This window comes from Lissotriton helveticus, chromosome 5_1 (assembly GCF_964261635.1).
Source record: "Lissotriton helveticus chromosome 5_1, aLisHel1.1, whole genome shotgun sequence".
NCBI lineage: Eukaryota > Metazoa > Chordata > Amphibia > Caudata > Salamandridae > Lissotriton > Lissotriton helveticus.
The window spans coordinates 940431392-940455828 of NC_136065.1; the positions used below are offsets into that span (position 1 = coordinate 940431392).

The 24437-nt window shown below is 48.5% G+C and overlaps 1 protein-coding gene across 3 annotated transcripts in view; it reads right to left on the reverse strand.

Moving 5' to 3' along the window:
* CCNJ (cyclin J) overlaps positions 1 to 24437 on the reverse strand; it is a 94029-nt gene that overhangs the window by 35677 nt on the left and 33915 nt on the right. For all 3 annotated transcript variants that reach the window (XM_078643440.1, XM_078643439.1, XM_078643441.1), the window contains one exon: positions 5789 to 5999. In XM_078643440.1, coding sequence (XP_078499566.1) covers positions 5789 to 5999 — 211 coding nt within the window. The remainder of the gene's footprint in view (positions 1 to 5788; positions 6000 to 24437) is intronic.

Here is a 24437-nt window from a genome sequence, read left to right on the forward strand (position 1 = left end):
ACCCTTGCATCGAGTATAGGCAGCGTGGGAGGACCACCATCTTGATTAGGGCGATCTTCCCCATCAGGGAGATCTTAAGGGTGTTCCAGAAGGCAATACTTCCCTTAAAACCCCGAAGTATCTGTCCCATATTATGGTAGAAAAAGTCGGTCGGGTTACGACCAATCCAGATCCCTAAATAGCGAAGTGTGTCGTCCACCCATGGGAGTTCCATCTCCGGGCGCTGGACCCCCTCCCATTCAGACTGCTCCCCAATCGCATAGAGCTGGGACTTCGCCCTATTTACTACAAGGCCAGAAGCAGCCACAAAGTGTGACAGCTCGGACAGCAGGATGGGTAGCGAATGCGTCGGTTGATTCAGATAGAACAGGGTGTCATCTGCATATAAGGACATCACATGCTCCACTGTCCCTATTTTGATGCCCTGGCCCTGCAGTGCCGCGTGGAGATGGCATGCCAACGGCTCCATCACCAGGGCAAAGAGCAGGGGGGAGAGGGGACACCCCTGCCGTGTTCCCCTCGATATGGGTATTTCATTCGAGACACAGCGACCCGTGCGGACTCTGGCCATGGGCGAGGTATATAGTAGTTGAACCCATTTTACGAATCCTTCCCCCAGGCCTAGTTTTAAAAGCACCTTCCAGAGGTAGGCCCAGCGAACCGAGTCGAACGCTTGTTCGATATCCAAGAAGACCAGTGTGTTTTGTTTGGCTTGTCCCGCTAGAGTTCACATGACGTGTGCCAGGCGACAGATATTCCGTAAGGTGTTCCGGTCAGGGATGAACCCCGACTGGTCATCGTGGACCAGGCGGCGATGGTAGGGGAGGAGTCTGGAGGCCAGCACCTGGCTAATGATCTTCAAGTCCACGTTTAACATGGATATGGGTCGATAGGATCCGGGGAGGAGAGGGTCCTTACCTGGCTTAGGGATCATTACGATTGTCGCCGCCCGCATGGAGTCGGGGAGCTAGCCCCGGTCGTAGGCCTCCATTGCCACCTCACGAAGTTTTGGAACCAGGACCCCCTTGAACTCTTTATATAGTTCGGTCGCTAAACCGTCCATCCCCGGGGATTTCGCTGTCTGCAGGTGGGCTATTGCAGCATAAGTTCCTCATCTCGGAGTGGCTCCCCCAGGTCTTCTTGGCTATTCGCTTCAATCTCAGGGAGCTGTATCCCCTCGAGGTACACCTCCATGGTCTCGGCGCCCGCTAATGGCTGCGCTTCCGAGTATATGTTACATAAATGGGATCGGAACACCTCGCTGATCGCCTGCTGGGTATATACCACCCGGCCCAATTCATTCTGCATTCCCAAAATAGGGTGAGGTTGGGTTTCTGCCCGTATCAGCCGCGCTAACAGTCTACCAGCTCGGTCACCCTCCATATACCATTTCCGCCTGCCGGCTGACCAGTTAAATTTGCCAAGCGAGGCCCAGGTGTCTCCCAATTGCTGCCGTGTGGCCGTCCATTTAGGCCTCTGCTCCTTGTTTGTGGGGAAGTCTCTCTCAATCTCTGCAAGCGGTCCTTGTGTTGTCGGAGTTCCCGTTCCAGCACCCGTTTCATCCCTACCTCCGTAGACATAGCTGTCCCCGAAGGACAACCTTCATGGCGTCCCATTCAGTTGCCCTCGTAGTGGCGGACCCACAGTTCACTTCTAGGTATGTCCTGAGCCCCTGCGAGATAGCCTCCTTATAGGTGGGGTCTCCGAAGGCCTCTGTGTTGAGTCTCCAGAGCGGGATCTTGGGCCGTGGTCCGCCCACCAAATACGTGAGTAGGAGCGGGGAGTGATCCGATAGGTATCGCGCCAAGTAGTGAATCTCTTCCACCCTATCCATTACCATGCCCTGCAGGAAAAAATAATCAAGTCTACTGTGTGTGTTGGCAGCAGGCGTGAAGCACGAGTACACACGACGAACCGTGTTGCGGTGTCGCCACGCATCTATGAGGTCATAACTCTGGAGCATCTGGGCCATTGCATCTCTCATTTTTGGTTTGGCGTCTAGCTTTGGGGGGCATCTGTATAAATTCCCATCAAGTGCACGGTTAAAATCCCCCGCCAGCAGGAGCTCCGTGTCAGGGTCTATATCTAACTGGCTCAGCATGTTACCCAAAAACTCACCATCATCTGTATTTGGGGCGTAAATATTCACCTGGCAAACACTACGCCCATCCAGAGTACCCACCACAATCACAAACCTACCCTCTGGATCCAATTTTGAGTGTACGGCTTTAAAGGGGACCACCGGTGCCACCCAAATGAGCGCCCCTCTAGCAAACCCGGAGTAGGACGTGGCAAAAAACTGACCACGCCATCTACATGGACATACTTAAGGCAATCCCCCCAGAGGTGCGTTTCCTGTAGGAAAGCAAAACTGACCCCATAACGCCGGAGATATGTGGCTACTCTGATCCGCTTAACCATGTTATTGAGCCCCCTAACGTTCCATGTCAGTAGTTTATATTTACACGTCACCCATCAGATAGTAGCATTTGTCTCCCTCGCAGCTCCCACCTGGCGCCCCTTGGAATCGTCTCCGCAGTGTGACGTGACCCACCAAAAAGCAGACAACTTAAACAATACATTGCAAGAGTGTAAAATGACCCGGCAGCATCCCTCTTTGAAGCAAAACAAGGAACCCCAACATTTCCCCCCCACAGGCAGTAGTCCCACCCCGAACCAAAACTGGGAGCCTGAACATTACCCACCCACAGGCGGTAGCACCGCATCCCCCGATTCGGAACCGACCAGGAGACCTCGAACCCCGCCCCAAAGACTCGCCCCCCCTCAAACCCTCCCCTTCAACTTACAATTAGAAAATTAAACAAAATAGACACTGCAATTAAATACTTTATAGTCCAAAAAAGAACCCTTTCACCTCGTAGTTGAGTCTTCAGCCGACTGACTGGTACCGTGCAGCCCTACCCGGCCACATTGGCACTCTACAGTCGATCACTTAGGGTGAATTGGCACGGTAGAACAAGCACTGGGTTACCGCCCCCCGTCCCCATCTCTTTATACTCTTACCCCTCCGGGGAACAGCCCCCTCTCTAGCTCGTCAGGCTGCCATGATCCCCCCAGATTAAAGTATAAAGATACTCACAGTGTCCTGGACCCCCTATGTTACCCTTCGACCACCTGAGTTACCAGGCACTTGTCCTGTGCAGGTTCCGCCACCGGACTGGTGGCTCCCCCTGCGTCGGACTGCGTTTCTTATCGCCATTAGTTTCGTGCAGAGTGTGCCATCCGGGCCCACCGTGATGCGTTCGTTCTGTGTGACGGCGCGTTCTCCCGGAGGTTGTCCTCCCTTTCCGTGCCGCTAGTTCCGCCAGCCTGTATTCCGTCGTCGTTGTTCCTGCCATCCTTGCGCATGGTCGTGGCCCGCTAGGCCCTGTGCGTCCTTCCATTCTTCCGCATCCGTTGGGCAGTCGAAGAAGTGTGTCCTATCGCCATGCTGTACTCGGAGCCTGGCTGAGAAGAGCAGACTGTATTTGATGTTGTGGCTCCGCATCAGTCGTTTACCCTGCAAAAAGTCGTTCCGAAGGTCTTGAACTTTTCTGGTGTAGTCCGGGAAAATATGAATATCCTGGTGATCATACCTGGGTGGGCCGGACTTGCGGATATGCTGTAGGATCACGTCCCGGTCTCTAAAATTGAAAAAACGAACTATTATGGCCCTAGGAGGAGATCCCGGCTTTGGAGGTGGTCCCAGAGTTCTATGGGCCCTCTCAATTGCGAACAGTTTAGATAGTTGTAGGTTCGGGAAGACTTTGCCGATCCATCCCTCCAGAAATAGGTCCACCGCTGGCCCCTCGGAGCGTTCCGGAAATCCCAGGAAGCGGAGATTGTTCCTCCGGGAACACCCTTCTGCAGCCTCAACCCGGTCCTCCGGGCGGGTCGTATGCTCCTGGAGGGCCGCTATCGGTTCCTTCATCTGCCGGACTTCGGATTGCAATACTGTCAGATCCCCCTCCGTGGTGGTGACCCTGTCCGCCACCTTTTTGAGGTCAAGGCGTAAGTAGTTAATGTCCATAGCCATCCCGTCCATCTTGGTTTTCAGCGCTACCCTGGAGTCCCGGATCGCCGCCAGGATATCAGCCGTGTCCCGGGCCGTCGCCTCTGGGGGGGCCTCCGCCCACCGATCCATCCCAGGGCGCTCCGACACCGTTGGGCTCGGGCCCGGGACCGTATATTGGACGATCTTGTTCGCCTGGGCTCCCCTCACTGGTCGGTCCTTGCCATTAGTAATGTGGGCCGCCGAAGGTGGTCTATCGAGCACCTCTCAGGGGAGGCCTGCGTAGTTTACTGTACCTCCCTTTGCGTGGCAGCACAGCCCGGGCAACGACAACCCAAGGTCCGGCCAGTCCAACCACAGGGTCCCCACAAGGTAGGATCCCAGATGAGCGCTCGCTCTCCCCCGCAGTAGGAGCACCAACAGTATCCACAGGTGCTAAACGGGGCGTGGGGGGGGGGGGCGGCACCCAGGCTGCCCGGTCTCGGGGAGAGCTCTGATCACTGTGGGCTGTGTAGCGCCTCGGGGACATCTAGTGTAGATGTAAAAGGAATGCAGTTTTTACACTGTTTGTGAAGCATGTATTCCTGAAGTTTGGAGTATGCAATTCCACCTAGAATATAGGTACTCCCATAGTAGGATTACTTGCTCATTGTACCATACAGTGACACATTTAGTATTGGGTTATGTACTTTCCACTGATTTTTCAATCATTACTACATACTACCAAAAAAGTAACAAGATATTAACCCCTTCGACGCTCATGACGAGCTGGGCTCGTCATGAGGTAGCCTCCTCGCACGCTCATGACGAGCCCAGCTCGTCATGAAACATGGGAAAGAGGATATCCCAGCGTACGGGCGGAATTCCGCCCGCATTAAAGGTGTTAAGAGTGCTGTGCGCACACAAACTCTTAAGATGGAATATCACTCCATTTTTAGTAGAATAGCTGGGTTGCATGTAGACTCATCCCACAAAACTCTTCTCGAGTTGCGCCTTACTCGACTTGCCAAATCAACTCAGTCAAGAATTAAACTTCCTATTGCAGGTCGAGCACCCAGCTCCAGTGCACTTTGCCTTACAGAACCATTCTAAGAGGTCACATTTATGAACTGCTAAAGACTGGCAAGAAAGTCTAGAGAAAAAAGTACTAAAATATGTAGAAATGTATTCAAAGCTAAGGTTTAAATCTATATAGTCTGGAATAAATAATAATTAGGTTGTAATACCTCAATAGTGGAAGGACATTTTTCAATCAAGGTGTAGTTTTACAGAGAAGACACCATATGGGTAATTATAAAAGCAAGGCCATACAAAATGCTCAACGGGAAAGTCTCTAAATACAGTGGACTGTTTCCAGCAGGAAGGGTTGGAACAAAACATGGCGAGAACACAGAGCCAAATAGGGCAGTATGTTAGGCGAAGCAGAAAGCCGGAAAATCAGATATACTTGACACACCCCATCAGTCTACAATATCTATGCATAAAGGTACATATGCAATGAGAGACCCACTTTTTGACCGATAGTAATGACAGTGCAAATCCAAAACAGATAGTACAAAGCTGTACTAATTAACCGTAAGACTACAAGTCAGCTTAAATTTCTACAATGTATCATGCGATCGAGCACTTATATTGTGTGCAATCTACATTACAGGTTTATGAAGAGAGAACAGCACAATAGTGCCTGAAAAGTGTATACGCTGCACAAAGACTTCAGTATTCCCAGATCCAGATATGGCACTGTATTAAAGCAATGTCAGCCAGTCACACACTTACTTGCTAAAAGTAAACAGGAAAGAGCGACCACATGCAGTTGTTGGATTGAAATGTCATATCTGTCCATGAAGAGGTCAAGAAGGTAAACAGCAAGATGGCGTGCAGCAGGACATAACTTGAATCGATTGCTCACAATAGCAATCAGATCTGCAAAATAGCGTCTTAAGTTCAACTGTGGCGATTGCCCTTTGTAAGATGGTAGTTTCAGCTCCTATGAAGACAGGGGGAAAAAGCATACCCGTTTATGTACACGGTGTGTCGAGCATCTTCCAATAGCTTAATAAATGAGTTACAGACTGGGAAAACAATAATACAAACGAAAACAGGATGGCATGCTGCAGTAGAGGCATTTCACAGCAACACATTTTCAATGGTTAGTCCTATCTAATGACCACCATAGTATAGGCAACAAAAATTAGTAAGAGCCATAACCCATCATCCCCTTAAGCACTGCATATGCAACAACAGCATAAACCAAATGGTTGGATTAGCCCAAAATATTTTCAGGTCTCACGCGAAAACACACACAAAACAACTGCATTTCAAGTAAAAGTGCACCCCAAGCTGCAAACAAAATGCACGAAGATAGCACATCATCTAGAATAATGCCACCACCCAAACAAGCATCAGGAGAACTTAGAATCTTGTTTTTCAGTGATAACTCCTTCTACGTCATGCTTACCACACACATCTTGGTAGTGACTATTCTGCACGTTGGCACACAAAAGAAAATATTTTTTCTGTGGTTTAAATAACCTAAAAGATTCTAGTGAGCTTTTGGGATAGAAATCCAGTTTTAGCTGTGAACTACACACCTTTCAGCAAAGGGAATGCTTCTAGGACTTTAAATACAAAACAGAAGCGACAAGTTTTTACTATCCGCTGCTTGAATAAGCAGTCCTGACAAAGGCACGTAGAAAAACAATTAGGGGACTGAAGCAGTGGTCGCTTATATACAACACAAGATGCAAACTGTTAGTTAATTGTGCATCGACTTCTTTAAAGTACCACTTCTGTAGAGAGCAACGTTGTGCACTTTTTTGGGTGCAGCTATACTTGAATCACTGCACATGGGGTTTGCACAACATCTATTTTTAGGCCTCTCAAAGATAAACCTTCTTTCTGGTATCTCCAAGTCTTAAGGAGTACCATTAATAAGTCATGTTTATCAAAACTGGGACACATTTATTTGTAAAATATTGTACATGTTCAATGCGCAACTAACAAAGTTTTGCATGTTTTGATGTACCCATGTTTTGCAAGTAGTCTTTCATTTGTAGTAGGCAGAAGGGATTCATTTCGAAGAGGTGTCAGTTTCCTAAAATGATCAAATAACTGCTTACAAATTATTCCTGGGGAAAAGTTTTGTTAGTCATTTAATGCCCCAGTTCTTGGAGGTTGTAGGGCAACTTTTGAATCTACTGGCATTCTAAATAGTCTTCACCAGCCTGTTTCAACAATAGCAGAGGGTCGAGATGGCCGAGACTTGTGCACAGGAAGGGCTTGGTTTGAACATCTCCCCAGGCCCAATCCCTAACTAAACATTATAATCTAATACACAGTGCCTTCACCTGGTTCTCCCACAAAGTATGCAGAACTAAAGCAATAAATAAGTTTATACAAAGATCCGCTTACAGCATGAGCAGCTTTTCCAGATAGGCTCCCTGCTACAGCGGAGGTTCCGCATGGGCGGTCTGAAGTTCTATAGGGAATTCAACAGATCTAGAACAACTTCACCCATCCGAAATAGCAGAATCGAAGAACAGAAGCATACACTGCTCGAATTTGAGCGTACACTCATGCATCTCTAAATCGCCCTCAATTAGAATGCCGGGTAGGATGTACAAAATTTCTATTTGCAAAAACTGGTTGCAAATTGTGCACAAACTTTTTGCGAGCGAATAGTAATTTTGCAAACCGACCTATGTACTGGTTGGTTAGTTCATCGAATTCTGAACCATAGTAGGCCGTAAACAGACCTACCTCATTAATATTAAAGCAGTAGGTTGTGAATTACAAAACACTATGGCAAAATACCATCACAGGAATGGCAGTCTGCTGAGGGAAATCAGACCACCATTTTCTGTAATCACATTTTAAACGTTGCCTGTTTTTTTTTTTTAAGGAAACGTTTAAAAAAAGAAACGTTTTTTGTTTGCTCAAGAGTCTTCAGTAGTCTTGTTGACCATTGCCTACTCCCCAAGAAACTTTTTTTTTTTTTTTTTTTACAACATTCACAAATGGCAAGGAATCCCCAAGGGACCCCTTCCCACTTTAAATGGGTTTACACATCCATTGAGGTCTCGATAAAATTGTAATAACTTGGGACCGGATTTTTGGTATCAAAACTTTAATACATTTCTGAACAAATGGTTACACCGATTCCAAATAGTGATTCACTATGGGTTTGTAAACCCATTTTGCAATTCAGTTTTGAATTGCAAAATGGGTTTAGTACATAACAAATAGCCATTCTTCGCAGAACCTATGATTAAGCAAATCACAGGCTTCGTGATCGCAAATTTTCTTTGTATATCAGGCCTGAGGTTCTTGGTCAGTGTTAACTTTTTGGTAATACCAGGAATGGGCAACATCTATCCTTCCTAGGAGCTTGTGTTTTCACTCACATCGTAATTCTAAAGGAATCAAACCTGTAAAGAATGCAAGCCAACTTGTATGGCAATACATGCATGTTTTTTTTTCTAGTCTACTACAGTTTTCATACCAATCGACACGAATCCATTCAATGTTGGATTTGGCAGCTCTACCAATTCGTTCCGCTAAGGATGATACATTGTAGTATACACATGCTTGATGCCATTTTGCCTGAAAGGATCCTTCATATCTTTTTAAAACAATTGAATCAATTAAAAGAGTAGTTAGAAATACTTCGATTTCCTTCGATAAGAATTTATTCATGCTGTATATTGACATGTCTACGAACAGCTCATATTGCGGTCTTTTCAATTGGTGGTCTTCCAAAAGCAACAAATACTGGGGCTTCAGAAAACCAAACAGACCTTTTAGAAGTTCCTGTACAGTCACTTGTACCATTCTAACTTGAAACAATTTACCACACACTAAGTAGGTAGCACTATCTGCAATTACTCGTTAAACCCAGGTGACCAGTAGCCCCCTCTGAACCACCATTCTGTTTTAGTTTGATGTCCAGGATGCGATTCCTGAGCAAGTCTTACTCTAACTCTCACATTTGCAAACGTGATTCCCTTATATACACAGGTCTGTATAACTCACCATTCACAAAACAGTAGACTTAACTTCCCTTAACCACAGTCCGGCCTTTCTAAATCCAATCAATAGCTTTCAGTGCCACCATTTGTGAGAAAGTGGCTCTATATATATTGGACCAAAGTAAGGTACAGTGTGTATAGAGACCACAAACCCCAGAGGTATAACAGAGGTTAAAGTCAGGGCTGACCTTACTCTCAAAAGTGGTAGCTTGGTCGAGCAGTAAGGCAGTACCAGAGGACAGTGTAAACCATTTGTTGTACACACTCACTCAGCAAAAGGGTTCACACACTCAAGGACTGAACTCCAGGCCAATTGTTTTTATATCAAAAGATATAGTTGTTTTATTCTTAGAACCAACAGATATCAAAATATACTTTTCTCAATTAGGAGTGATCTCAGGTAATTTCTTAGCAGAAAGGTAATAACTTGGTAAACACAATAGGTACAGGGGTTGCAGTAGGCAACACAATTTAACATTGAGCTTAATGGGTTTTTCTACAAAAATGCAGTTAATTACTTTGTAAATTACTTTGTAATTCCATGACTGGATCCTAGATTCAGTAGTGGGATGCAAGCTGAAAACAGTTTAGTAAAAACGTTTTGGTTATTGCAATGCTTTTTAAAGAATATAAAGGTATTTTAAAAGTTCACACTTCGAAACTCTCCAGTGAAAATCTAGCAATGTTATCCAATGGGAGAAAATTCAGGTTACAGGTAAAGTACGCTCTCGTTACTTTTGTAATCCAGTACTGGACTCCTTGGTCCAGCACTGGGATCTCTACTCAAGACAGGTAAGTAATTACTTTCAGTAGTTGGTACGATTTTTTAAGAAATATTTAAAGTTTTCAAAAGTAGACACTTAGAAGAAATTTCACAGAAAAGCAGACAATGGATTCCTATGGAGAAAATTCAGGTTACTAGCAAACCCGGCTAGGATTACTTTTGCGGTTCAGAACTGGGCTACAAGGTACAGTACTGGCTTCTCTCCTGATCACAGGTGAGTACTTCGGAATTCGGTATTTGGCGGATTTCATAGGAATATTTTAGAGTTTAAAAACTTCACACTTGAGAAGATTTCTCGAGTCAAACCAGTCAATGTTATCCTATGGCAGTAAAGTGAGTTATCGGTTTCCAGGGGAGTACTTGACCAATGAAGTTAAGGTTCTGAGCATACACTCAGGGGTCCCCCAGGGTCAGGTACGTACAGTTGGTGCACCCTCAGCGGCACAGGGCCAACCGGGTGCAGAGGTAGTTCGGCCCAATGGTATCCAATGAGGGGCAGGGGGCTTTCGGTTGGTGGCTGCTGGCTAGCCGGCCACGCGGCTGTGGGAGCTGGGCTCCTGGTCACTTGCTCAGGGCAAATGGGGAAGTAGAATAGGTCACAGGGTGCACGGCCAGAGGCACTCGGGCAGCTGGGTGCAGGGTGCTTTTGAGCCGTTGGGCGCTCAATGTTATTCAATGGGAAAGGTAAAAAGGGAACTCAGGCAGTAGACTCGGGGACTGTGATTCTTCAGGTGCGACCACCACTTCGAGATGTAAGTTGGGATCTTGGAGAAAAGGTAGGTACCCCAAAGGAAGGCACAGGGGCCCGCAGGGCGCCGGGTGCAGGGGTGTCTTTAGGCATCGGGAAATCTTACCCTCGTCTGGTCGCGGTTGGAGAGGTCCCTGGGTCTGAGGCTGCAGGGGATGTACGTCGTTACAACGCATGCTTTTACAACGCATGCCTTTACGACGCAAGTTTTACAACGCAAGTCGTTACAACGACTTGCGTTGGGGGAGCTGGATAGTGAATAGTTTAATTTACTATTCCAACTCCAGTCCCCGTGGATAGTAGGGAAGGTGTTGGATAGTAAATTAAAACTATTCCCTATCCTAGAGCGCCCCCCAGCGCAAGTCGTTGTAATGGTTGCGTCGTAAAGGTACTTTGTTGTAAAAGTTGCATTGTAAACGCTGTTCCCCGCTGCAGGCGTCGTCTGGTTCATCGAGGAGGGTTTTTGGGCACTGGACTTCGGGTCCCAGTCGCCGGGGGGACCTCCTCGTGGTCTTGGATCACTCGGGCACGGGCCGGGCTCTCCGGGTGCAGAATGGGTTGGTCTGGTGCTTCCTGGCTGGCACCAGGGGTATGGTAGTTGAAGCAGAGCATCTGCTTATGGGAGTCCCAGTCTTCAAGAGGGTCAAGGCAGGCAGATCCTCCGGGTGTCCCAAGGTTGCTGTCCGCAGGAGTCACCGGGATTAAGCAGGAGCAGGTTCCAGGATCGACAGGTCGGTAGGGCTGGGGCCAAGTCAGTGGGTGTCGTCCTGTTAGCAGCTGCACGGCGGATTTCTTCTTGATCTTCTTTCTTCTTTTCGTATCGGGATCTGAGGAAGGAAGGTTCAGGGAGCCCCTAAATACTGAATTTAGGGGTGTTACAGGTAGGGCAAGGGCAAAGACCAATAGGTCCCTGTCCTGGGGTGGGTACACCCCCTAGTCTGCTCCTCTCCGGTGGGAGAGGGGCAGGAGCCTAGCTGTAATTGGGCAGGGCTCCCCATCCTCAAGATGGCCGGAGCCCGGAGTCGTGCTTCACCTCGCCTCTCCCACCGGAGGGGTGGGGTTGGCACAGGCTGGCACACCCCCCTTCCTGACGTAGGGTTTCCCACCAGTCTTCCCGTCAGAGTGTGGGTCAGAACCGGTGCGGGCCAGCTGCTGGGTACAGCAAATGGTCTGGAGAAGCTCAGAAAGGCGGCAGGCCTTTGAAGCTCCCCCCTGCCTATCAGGGGGGGGGGGGTTAGGGGGGACCTAGCACCTCGCCCAGGATGTGCATTGTTGCAGGCCCAGGAGAGCGGGGGGGCTCACCACCCAGGGGTCCAGCAACAGGTCTGCTGTGTGGTAGCCTAGGCAGCCTCTCAGTCCAGACGTGGATTGTAGGTTAGGTTTCAGGGGGCATCTCTAAGATGTCCTCTAGTGCATTTTACTTTATATCTCACACTGGCATCAGTGCGGGTTTAATGTGCTGAGAAGTTTGATACCAAACTTCTCAGTCTTCAGTGATGCCATCATGGTGCTGTGTAGTTTGTAATGTCAACCTCCCAGCACCATATACTCTTAATGGCACCACTGCACTTACAGTGCCCAGAAATGGCCCTGGGTACTGTAGGGGCACAGGGCTCATGCACCTGTGTCCACACCACTGGCATAGGGCACCCAGCTAGAGGGGTAACTTAGGTATGTCAGGGCAGTGGGTCTTGTGGGCATGGCACACAGGGATGTGTGCCATGTCGACTCGTTTAGTTCTGTACTTCGACTTCAGCATGCAAAGGCAGTGTGTGGGTGTCAGGGTACAGGGCCCCTAAGGGTGGCACAATAAGTGCTGCATCCCTTTAGGGGTCTTCTCTGGTCACCATGCCATGGGTACCTAGGGTACCATTTACTAGGGGCTGACAGGTGGCCAGAGATGCCAATTAGGTTTTAGTTTCAACACAGGTTTAGGGAAGGAACATAGGCCCTGGGTACCTGCTTGGCAGGAGCCCAGAGCACACTCAGTCAAAGCACATCAGCAGTTCAGAAAAAAGTGGGGGCATACCAATGCAAGAAAGATAGCACTTTCTCACACAACCCTCCCCCCCAAACGAAAGGTGATGAGACTAACCTTGCCCTAGGGAGTCTTCATTGTCTAATTGGAAGAACCTGGAAAGTCCATCTGCATTGGCATGGGAAGTCCCTGGTCGGTGTTCCATTTCAAAGTCCATTTCCTGTAGGGAGATGAACCATTCGATTTTCCCCCTTCATCTGCATTAGCCATCTGAAAGGTCTGTGGTCAGTTTGAACCAGGAAGTGAGTTCAAACCAAGTAGGGCCTCAACTACTTCAGGGACCAAACCACAGCACAGGCCTCCCTCTCAATGGCACTCAAATGCTGCTCTCTGGGGAGTAGCCTCCTGCTTATAAAAGCAACAGGTTGCTCTTGGCCGTCCTCATTGATCTGGGATAGGACCGCTCCTATTCCCAGTTCTGAGGCATCAGTCTGCACTATGAACTGCTTGGAGTAGTCTGGTGCTTTTAGAATGGGTGCTGAGCACATTGCTTCTTTCTGGGTGTCAAAAGCCTTTTGGCAGCTAACAGTCCAGTTTACTTTCTTGGGCATTTTCTTGGAGGGGAGTTCTGTGAGGGGATTCACAATGGACCCACATCCCTTCACAAACCTCCTGTAGTACCCAGTCAAGCCAAGGAATGCCCTGACTTGGGTCTGGGTTGTTGGAGCTGCCCAGTCCATGATACTCTGGATCTTGGGCTGTAAGGGGTGGGCCTGGCCTCCACCAACAAGGTGGCCCAAGTACACCACAGTGCCCTGTCCTATCTGGCATTTGGATGCCTTGATAGTCAGTCCTGCAGATTGCAGGGATTATAGAACTTTCCAAAGTGGATCAAGTGATCCTGCTAGGTGGAGCTAAAGACAGCAATATCATCAAGATAAGCTGCTCTACAGGACTTCAACCCAGTCAGGACTTGGTTCATTAATCTTTGGAAGGTGGCAGGGGCATTCTTTAACCCAGAAGGCATTACAGTAACCGGATAGTTCCCATCAAGGGTGGAGAATGCGGTTTTCTCTTTTGCTCCTGGAGCCATGCCAATCTGCCAGGACCCTGCAGTCAAGTCAAAGGTACTGAGACATTTGGCTGCGCCCAACTTATCTATCAACTCATCTGCTCTTGGAATGGGGTGAGCATCTGTCTTGGTGACAGAGTTGAGCCCTCTATAGTCCACACAGAACCTCACCTCTCTCTTCCCACCCTGGGGATGAGGTTTGGGGACCAGAACCACTGGGCTAGCCCAGGGGCTCTCAGAGGGTTCAATTACCCTGAACTCCAGCATCTTGCGGACTTCAGCTTTGATGCTTTCCTTGACTAAGTCTGATTGTCGATAGATTTTGTTTTTGACAGGGTTACGGTCACCAGTGTCCACATCATGGGTACACCAGGAGGCCAGGCCAAGGGTCAGGAAAAAGAGGCTAGCATACTGTTGCAAAACTTGTTTGCAGTCAGTCTGCTGTTGGGCAGAGAGGGTGTCTGAAAAGACTACTCCATCCACTGACCCATCTTTTGGGCTGCAAGAGAGGAGGTCAGGGAGAGGTTCACTCTCTGCTTCCTGTTCCGCATCAGTCACCATCAGCATGGTGATGGCAGCCCTGTCATGATAGAGCTTAAGGCGGTTCACATGGATAACCCTTTTGGGTGTCCTGCTTGTGCCCAGGTCCACTAGGTAAGTGACCTCACTCTTTTTCTCCAGGATAGGGTAAGGGCCACTCCCATTTGTCCTGGAGAGCCCTTGGTGCCACTGGCTCCAAACCCCACACCTGTTGCCCGGGTTGAAATTCAACCAGTGCAGGTTTTTGGTCATACCAGTGCTTCTGAAGCTCCTGGCTGGCCTCAAGATTCTTGGATGCCTTTTCCATATACTCAGCCATTCTGGACCTTAGGCCAAGCACATAGTCCACAATGTCTTGTTTGGGTTCTCGGAGAGGCCTCTCCCAACCCTCTTTCACAAGACAAAGTGGTCCCCTTACAGGATGACCAAACAGAAGCTCAAAGGGGGAAAACCCTACTCCCTTCTGTGGCACTTCCCTATAAGCGATAAGCCGGCATGGCAACAGGACATCCCATCTCCTTTTGAGTTTTTCAGGGAGTACCATGATCATCCCTTTCAATGTCTTGTTGAATCTCTCAACAAGGCCATTGGTTTGTGGATGGTATTGGGGCAGTAAACCTGTACTGCACACCTGTACTGCACACCACACTCCTTTCACATGTGTTTCAGGTAAGCAGACATGAAGTTGGAACCTCGGTCTGAAACCACCTCCTTAGGAAACCCTACCCAGGTGAAGACACCCAGGAGGGCCTTGGCTACTGCAGGAGCTGTAGTAACCCTAAGGGGGAGTGCTTCAGGGTACCTAGTAGCATGATCCACTACTACTAGAATTAACTTGTTCCCTGAGGCTGTGGGAGGTTCCAGTGGACCCACAATGTCCGCCCCTACCCTTTCAAAGGGTACCCCCACCACTGGCAGTGGTATCTGGGGGGCCTTTGGGTGGCCACCGGTCTTGCCACTGGCCTGACAGTAACACAGGAACTCACAAACTCCATCACCTTTGGGTGCATCTGGGGCCAGTAGAAGTGACTGACTAGTCTTTCCCAAGTTTTGTTTTGCCCCAAATGTCCAGCTAGGGGGATGTCATGAGCCTAAGTTAGGAGGAACTCTCTGTACTTCTGTGGCACCACCACTCTCCTGGTGGTTCCAGGAGTGGGGGTTCTTGCCTCAGCATACAGTAATCCCTCTTCCCAATAAGCTCTGTAGGTACCACTGACATCTCCCTGTGCTTCTGAAACAGCTTGCTGCCTCAGGCTTTCAAAAGTGGGACAGTCTTGCTTGCACAGCTCTTCCCTAGTGGGTCCCCCTGGGCCCAAGAGTTCAACCTGGTAAGGCTCAAGCTCCATGGCTCAGTTCCCTCTAGGGTTTCTAGTCCTCTCCCTGGGGAGGGGGGTCCTGAGTGGTTTTCTGTGTAGAAGCTGGTCCCCCAGTCTTCTGGTTCTTTCTCTTGGTTGGTTGGGCCATGTTTTCAGGCTCCAAACCTACTTGTGCACCCTTCTTTTTGCTCTGTGCTCTGGTTTGCACACACACACACACACACCAGTCTAGGAATACCCAGCATGGCTGCATGGGTTATTTGCTCAACTTCAGCCCAGGCTGAAGTTTTCAGGTAATTTCCAAGCAGACAGTCAGCTGGTAACTATGGAGAGACCACCACTAGTTTTAGGCCAGTAACCCCCCCCCCCCCCAACCTAGTGTCACCATAGCCATAGGGCGATTGGTGGTAACACTGTCAGCATTGGTGGCTGGGTACGTTTTCCCAATCAAGTATTGCTCTGGGGAAACCAGTATATCTTTCACCATAGTGACACTGGCACCTGTATCCCTCAGGGCTTCTACTCTAGTTCCATTAATAGAGGGGTATAGCAAATACTTTTTCAAGTTGGTTGGTAACCCAGCTACATTGGCAAATCCATTTCCCCCAAGGAGACTAGACTAGCTTGAGTGTATTCCGAGATTTGCTCTGGACACTCCTCTGATCCCATCTGTAGACTTGCTGTTCCTGGAGTAACTGGGGTGCCTCAGGGGCTTTGTTGTAGGGGCAGTTATTGTCTACAATTAGATGTCCCATCTTCTTACAGTTGTTACAATAGGCCTTGTTAGGATCAAAGTTCTTCCCCCTATAGGGCTGAGGCACATAGGGGGTAGTTTGGGACCCACCCCCTTGTCCAGGTTTTTGGGGCCCTTTGGAAGACACATACTTTTTATCTTGGGGGTTCTCGCCACCTTTCCCCTGGGGAGGTTTTGTAACCACCTTCTTTTGGTCACCCCCAGTGGCTGTCCTGGTCACCCTAGTCTTGACCCAATGGTCTGGCTTCTTTGCCAATTCTTGGGGAGAAATTAGACCTAGGTCTACCAAATGCGGATGCAACTTTTAATTTGTGCAATTACTCAAAATGTGTTCCTTCATAAACAAATTGAAAAGTCCAGAAGAATTATGCACATTATGTCCAGTTAACCAACCATCCAGTGTCTTTACGGAGTAGTCTACGAAATCTATTCAGGATTAGGTCTGGGTTTTGTGAGCCCCCCTGAACCTGATTCTATGCTCCTCAGTAGTGAGCCAAATCCCTCAGAGTTTTCTTCATGAGGTCATAGGACCCTGCATCTGGCCCAGGGAGGGTCAGAAGCCTGTCTCTGCAGTTACCAGGGAACAGTTCCCAAGGGAGTGCCCCCCAGAGAGGTTCCTTTAATCTTCTGATATCACAAGCCCTCTCAAAGGCTGTGAACCACTTGGTGATATCATCACCTTCCTCAAATTTAGGGACAATCCCTTTGGGGATTTTAGGATCATAAGATTGCTCTCTCTCCTTATTATTGGTATTGCTGCCACCAGAGATGGGGTGCTAACCCCATCTCTTTTTTTTCTTTTTCCAGAGCCAGGAGTCTGGACTCTAGATCTAATCTCTTGGCCAACTTGGCTAAGAAGTTGTCCACTTCACTGGAGCTCTTCCCAATGTGTCCTCTGGGGCCCAGCCCACCTGTGTGGTTCCCAGGCTCCCAGAAGCAGACTCTTGGTGTTAAGTGTGTAGGGACCCTTACTTCCCTAGAGATGGGGGGGGGGTTATTATCCTCCTTCTCCTCCTCCTCCTCTGACTGGGTGTCACCCTGTTCAGAGGGGTGGCCTTTTGCATACTCAGCCAGGAGCTCCTGGGGCCCTTGTTTGGTTGGATGCAGGCCCATGACTATGTTTTTTAATTTTGCTTAAGGACCTTAATTCCTTGAAATTCAAGTGTAAGTAGGGTGTGAGGTCGAGCTCCTCAACCACCAGGTCCATGGTGTCATCTTCACTAATAGCAAGGTTCTTTTGAGACATTCTAACCTGACAGTTCTAACCCTCTACCCTAGCTGTAGTGACTTATTTTTCTAAAATTCTAATGGGACTTAAGCAAGGCCCTACCAGACTTTTAGTATTTTTGGAAAAAACAATTTCAGAATTCTAAAGGCAATTTTATGAGCTGTCGTGTGATCAGATGGTAACCAAGTAGTCCAACACATGCAAGTTTGTATCCCACCGCTGATCCACCAATGTGAGAAAGTGGCTCTATATATACACCGGCCCAATGTAAGGTACAGTGTGTATAGAGACCACAAACCCCAGAGGTATAATAGAGGTTAAAGTCAGGGCTGACCTTACTCTCAAAAGTAGTAGCTTTGTCAAGCAGTAAGGCAGTACCAGAGGACAGTGTAAAGCATTTGTTGAACACACTCAGTCAGCAAAAGGTTTCACACACTCAAGGACTGAACTCCAGGCCAATTGTTTTTATATCAAAAGATATAGTTGTTTTATTCTTAGAACCAACAGGTATCAAAATATACTTTTCTCAATTACGAGTGATCTCAGGTAATTACTTTGCAGAAAGGTAATAACTTTGTAAACACAATAGGTACAGGGGTTGCAGTAGGCAACACAATTTAACATTGAGCTCAATGGGGTTTTCTACAAAAATGCAGTTAATTACTTTGTGGATCACTTTTGTAATTCCATGACTGGATCCTAGATTCAGTCCTGGGATGCAAGCTGAAAACAGTTTAGTAAAAACGTTTTGGTTATTGCAATGCTTTTTAAGGAATATAAAGGTATTTTAAAAGTTCACACTTAATCTAGCAATGTTATCCAATGGGAGAAAATTCAGGTTACAGGTAAAGTACGTCCTCGTTACTTTTGCAATCCAGTACTGGGCTCCTTGGTCCAGCACTGGGATCTCTACTTAAGACAGGTAAGTAATTACGTTTCAGTAGTTGATACGATTTTTAAGAAATATTTAAAGTTTTCAAAAAGTAGACAGAAGAAATTTCACAGAAAAGCAGACAATGGACTCCTAGGGAGAAAATTCAGGTTACTAGCAAACCAGACTAGGATTATTTTTGCAGTTCAGTACTGGGCTACAAGGTACAGTACTGGCTTCTCTCCTGATCACAGGTGAGCACTTCGGAATTCGGTATTCGGCTGATTTTATAGGAATATTTTAGAGTTTCAAAACTTCACACCTCGAGTCAAACAGTCAATGTTATCCTATGGCAGGAAAGTGAGTTATCGGTTTCCAGGTGAGTACTCGACCAGTGAAGTTAAGGTTCTGGGCATAAACTCAGGTGTCCCCCAGGGTCAGGTAGGTACAGTTGGTACACCCTCAGTGGCACAGGGGCAACCGGGTGCAGAGTGCAGAGGTAGTTAGGCCCAATGTTATCCAATGAGAGGCAGGGGGCCTTCGGTTGGTGGCTGCTGGCTAGCATGCCACGCGGCTGTCGGAGCTGGGCTCCTGGTCACTTGCTCAGGGCAAATGGGGAAGTAGGATAGGACACAGGGTGCATGGCCAGAGGCACTCGGGCAGCTGGGTGCAGGGGGCTTTTGAGCCGTCGGCGCTCAATGTTATTCAATGGGAAAGGTAAAAAGGGAACAAAGGCTGCAGGCTCGGGGATGGTGATTTTTCAGGTGCGACCACCACTTCGAGAGGTAAGTTGCGATCTTGGAGAAGAGGTAGGTACCCCAAAGGAAGGCACAGGTGCCGCAGGGCGCCGGGGTGTCTTTGGACGTCGGGAAATCTTACCCTCGGCTGGTCGCGGTTGGAGGGGTCCCTGGGTCTGAGGCTGCAGGCGTCGTCTGGTTCATCGAGGCGGGCCTTTGGGCACTGGACTTCGGATCCCAGTCATCGGGGGGATGTCCTCGTGGTCTTGGATCACTCGGGCACGGGCCGGGCTCTGCAGGTGCAGAGTCGCTTGGTCTGGTGCTTCCTGGCTGGAACCAGGGGTATGGTTGTTGAAGCAGAGCCTCTGCTTATGGGTGTCACAGTCTTCAAGAGGGTAAAGGCAGGCAGGTCCTCCGGGATTCAGCAGGAGCAGGTTCCAGGATAGACAGGCCAGTAGGGCTGGGGCCAAGTCAGTGGGTGTCGTCCTGTTAGCAGCGGCATGGCGGGTCGTCTTCTCCTTGATCTTCTTTCTTATTTTCGGGATCGGAGGAAGGAAGGTTCAGGGAGCCCCTAAAAACTGAATTTAGTGGTGTTACAGGTAGGGCAAGGGCAGGGACCAATGGGTCCCCGTCCTGGGGTGGGTATACCCCCTAGTCTGCTCCTCTCAGGTGGGAGGGGGGCAGGAGCCTAGCTGCAATTGGGCAGGGCTCCCCATCCTCAAGATGGCCGGAGCTCGAGGTCGTGCTTCACCTCGCCTTTCCCACCTGAGGGGTGGGGTTGGCACAGGCTGGCACACCCCCTTCCTGACGTAGGGATTCCCGCCAGTCTGGTGGGGGCCAGTTGCTGGGTACAGCAAATGGTCTGGAGAAGCTCACAGAGGCGGCAGGCCTTTGCAGCTTCCCTTTGCCCATCCTGGGGGAGGAGACCTAGCAGGATGTGCATTGTTGCCGGGCCAGGAGAACGGGGGGCTCTCCACCCAGGGGTCCAGCAACATGTCAGCTGTGTGGCAGCCTAGGCAGCCTCTCAGTCCAGACGTGGATTGTAGGTTAGGTTTCAGGGGGCATCTCTAAGATGCCCTCTGGTGCATTTTACATTAAATCTCACACTGGCATCAGTGCGGGTTTAATGTGCTGAGAAGTTTGATACCAAACTTCTCTGTCTTCAGTGAGGCCATCATGGTGCTGTGGAGTTCGTGATGTCGACCTCCCAGCACCATATACTCTTAATGGCAGCACTGCACTTACGGTGCCCAGGAATGGCCCTGGGTACTGTAGGGGCACAGGGCTCATGCACCTGTGCCCACACCACTGGCATAGGGCACCCAGCTAGAGGGGTGACTGAGGTATGCCAGGGCAGTGGGTCTTGTGCGCATGGCACACAGGGATGTGTGCCATGTCGACTCTTTGTTTAGTTTTCTACTTCGACACAGCCTGCAGAGTGTGGGTCTCAGGGTACAGGGCCCAGGGCTCCTAAGGGTGGCACAATAAGTGCTGCAGCCCTTAGGGGTCTTCTCTGGTCACCATGCCCTGGGTACCATTTAATAGGGGCTGACAGGTGGCCAGAGATGCCAATTGGGTTTTAGTTTCAACACAGTTTTAGGGAAGGAACCGGGTACTGGGTACCGGGTTGGAAGGAGCCCAGGGCACACTCAGTCAAAGCACATCAGCAGTTCAGCAAAAAGTGGGGCCATACCAATGCAAGAAAGATGGCACTTTCTCACACCATCCACTCACTCTGCTTCTTCAAACAACTCACACTCAAACCTAATCTTAAGTATCTGCACCCTAGCCAACTATTCCCTCACATGGTAACAAACGGTCATCAGCTTTCTTCTTTGTGCCTGAATCATGGGCAAACAAATAATGAATCAAGCATACAATATACATGCAAAATAGACTGCATAAGATAGCATAGACCAATTTTTTTGTTTAGCACTAGCTTTATAGACATAAAATTAGTGCTTATGAGACAGCATTAAATTACATCACAAGGAATTAACTAAATGAATGAGACACTCGTTACTTTCAATAATTTCTCAAACCATTTCTGCCCATTTTTTCAGTTATTATGCATGGAATATCGATTACCTGACAATGTTACATAATTAAAAATGAGTGCGAGATGAAATTACTAATTTTCATGTATTTTAACGGCCAGGGAAAATATGGCTGTGGCACAGAATGAAATGTTCTTCCCTACAAGTCGTGTTTCAGGTATTGAATGCCCAATTTCCGCATGGGGCACAAAACTAGAGGCCCGACAGGAAAAAAGTTAATCGCAAATAGGCCCAAAACACTTAAGTCCCAGCAGATTATGGGAGAAATTGCAGCGACAACATACTTCTGGCGCTGCAGATGCAGAAAAAGAGTGGGCCAACAAAGCACTTCTGTCCCCGCAACTGCAGTGAAAGATTGGGCCGACTAGACAGTTAATTTACTAGGACAGCTCATGCTGGGACAGAATGCAGCCACAACACGCTTGGGGGAAAGATTGTGCTCACAAAGTACTTCCGTCCCCTCAGAAAACCACACGATTTTCCACAGGCACACTATCTGGATTTCTTCAACTTTTGTACTGAATAGTCATTTTTTAGGTCTCGCCTGTCAATGCGCATGCGCATTGAGCTTGCGAGACTATGGGGGCTTAAACAGACTTTAACCAACTTGCAAGTCGATGGCGATTCCTTGCAGTGCCCGTGAAATTCAAGCTCAATGCGCAAGCGCATTGACATTAAAAGCGCGTGCACATGCCACCAGCCGCCTGCCTTGCATTACACATCAAAGGCAGCCCAGCCTCCATCAAAGGCAGCCCAGCCTCCCTCCCGCAGCCCCTGCTGCTTCACACCCTCATCGCAGCCTGAAATCGCCGTCTGTTCCCTCAGCCGCACTCCTCCCACACCCCCGCTCCGCCCCCTCCCCTGCCTGCCGTGTCGCATTTCTCCTCCCCTTCTCCGTCTTCCCTCCGTCTTTTTACATAGTTATTCAATCATGCATCAAAGCTGATTTTTACAAAAAAATAACTGAACACGCATGTGCTCTTGGAGTGTCTGTTCTCTTTCAAATCCCATCTTTTAAGTAAAATTATGCTCCCTGTGACATTTCTCCTACGCCCCTCCCCACAGCAATGCCCTCCGTCTTGGCTCGCTAAACTACTCGCTGCCTCCTCCCGCTCTCCTTAATCCGCTCTCCCTCCTCCCACACCCCCGCTCCGCCCCCTCCCCTGCCCGCCGTGTCGCATTTCTCCTCCCCCCTCCCCTTCTCTGTCTTCCCTCCGTCTTTTTACATAGTTATTCAATCATGCATCAAAGCTGATTTTTACAAAAAAATAACTGAACACGCATGTGCTCTTGGAGTGTCTGTTCTCTTTCAAATCCCATCTTTTAAGTAAAATTATGCTCCCTGTGACATTTCTCCTCCCCCCAGCAATGCCCTCCGTCTTGGCTCGCTAAACTACTCGCTGCCTACTCCCGCTCTCCTTAATCCGCTCTCCCTCCTCCTACACCCCAGCTCCGCCCCCTCCCCTGCCCGCCGTGTCGCATTTCTCCTCCCCCCTCCCTTTCTCTGTCTTCCCTCCGTCTTTTTACATAGTTATTCAATCATGCATCAAAGCTGATTTTTAGAAAAAAAAATAACTGAACACGCATGTGCTCTTGGAGTGTCTGTTCTCTTTCAAATCTCATCTTTTAAGTAAAATTATGCTCCCTGTGATGTTTTAATGTAATGCAGGTGAATATTTTTATGTCATTAATTTGCTGAACTCATTCAGAATTGGCGTGACCACGATGTCCTCGATCCGATACAATTACTTACGTGTCTCCTTCCATTGTGACCGGGGTGGCTCTAATAAAATCACCCGTCTGTCTGACCACAGTACCTAGATCAGTGCTGGCCTGCCTTCCCTCCGTCTTTTTTTTTGTTTTTTTTACCCGCTCCGCCCCCTCCCCTGCCCTAGGTATGGAAAACCAGTGACAGTCCCCCGGTCATAAGTAGGGAAGTGAGGGGCGCAGCAGGGAGAGCAGCTCGTCCATCCCTCTCGGTCTCAAGGGGTCTGTTAAAAACTTTGTAATGACCCCTTAATGGTACGAATTTTAGCAATAATTAAAAGCTGCGGGGGGACACCAAGATTCGAGCCAGAGTCTTGCAGGTTGCACACAGACCTTAGAAGCAATGCCCATACATGAAAGCACGTGTGATGTAGCGTAAATCTAGCTGTAAAGCAAAACAACTCCCTACACAAGCCGCATCAAGTGGATCTGCAATGTCCTCAAATGTCCTGCATTAATGCCGTAATTGCTCCCATTTACAATGATATTAAAAATTCTGACCAGCTCTGAAGTCGCGGTTGATCTATCCCATCTGCTTTTTATTCTCTTTAACTGATGAATATATGAAATTATTTGATATTAATTTGACTGATTATATTGTTTTACAGACCTTTTGCACTAACATCGATGATTTGTAAGAGGAGCGCTCGCTGCTCTTATTTGTGCATGACTTGCGCGCCACGACTTTAAATCTTAACAGGACCGACCCAGCCTCTCATCTTTCCGAGGTCTACTAATCGGTAATAAGTAACAGGTGCGATTTTCAGCTCTTGGGAACAGCAAAACTGCTGGCACCCCGCCCCCCCCCCACCCCCCTTCCACACACCCCACACCCCCTTCCCCCACCCCCTCTCCCCTCCGCGCACACACAAGCAGACACACTCTCTCTATACACGCCCAGGCACACAACACACACAATTCCTTGCTCCTTCGTATACCTCAGCTATGTGCCTTTCTTGCACCCCACAGACCCATTCACTAATGTTTTGCATGCCTGTGTTCTATTTGGATGCAATCTAAGGCGCTTCAACTTCCCCTGAGGGAAGTAAGCGCTATACAGATGCAATTACAATCACAATAGAATCAGCAAGAACCCTTTGTCCCGCCCTCTCTACAGCCAAGGTGGCAACACAGCAAGCAGTCCAAGGGCAACTGCTTGCGTGCTCACAACAGAGATGTGGCCTAACGACCAGAGCTGCCATCTAAGTCACGTAAATACAAAACATGTTGCATTCCAAATGCTATAGGTGTCACATTCACGAAAGTTATAACTATTGCCATCGTAAATGACAAAGCTATCAATTTAGCTATTTTAAAAACCAGCAAATAAATAAAATATTTGTCATTTACAAGACCAATTGCTCCAACTTTTCTAATGCGAGACCTATTGCATTTCCAATGCTTGTTTTGTTCATACGCACAATCTAACCACCTATGTGTCTTATCAAGCATTTATTTCAATATTGAGCTTATTTCAATGAATGGATTAAAGTGCTTGTCTCCATATTAGACTATAACTGTATTGGAAGTCCTCTGAGGACATAGT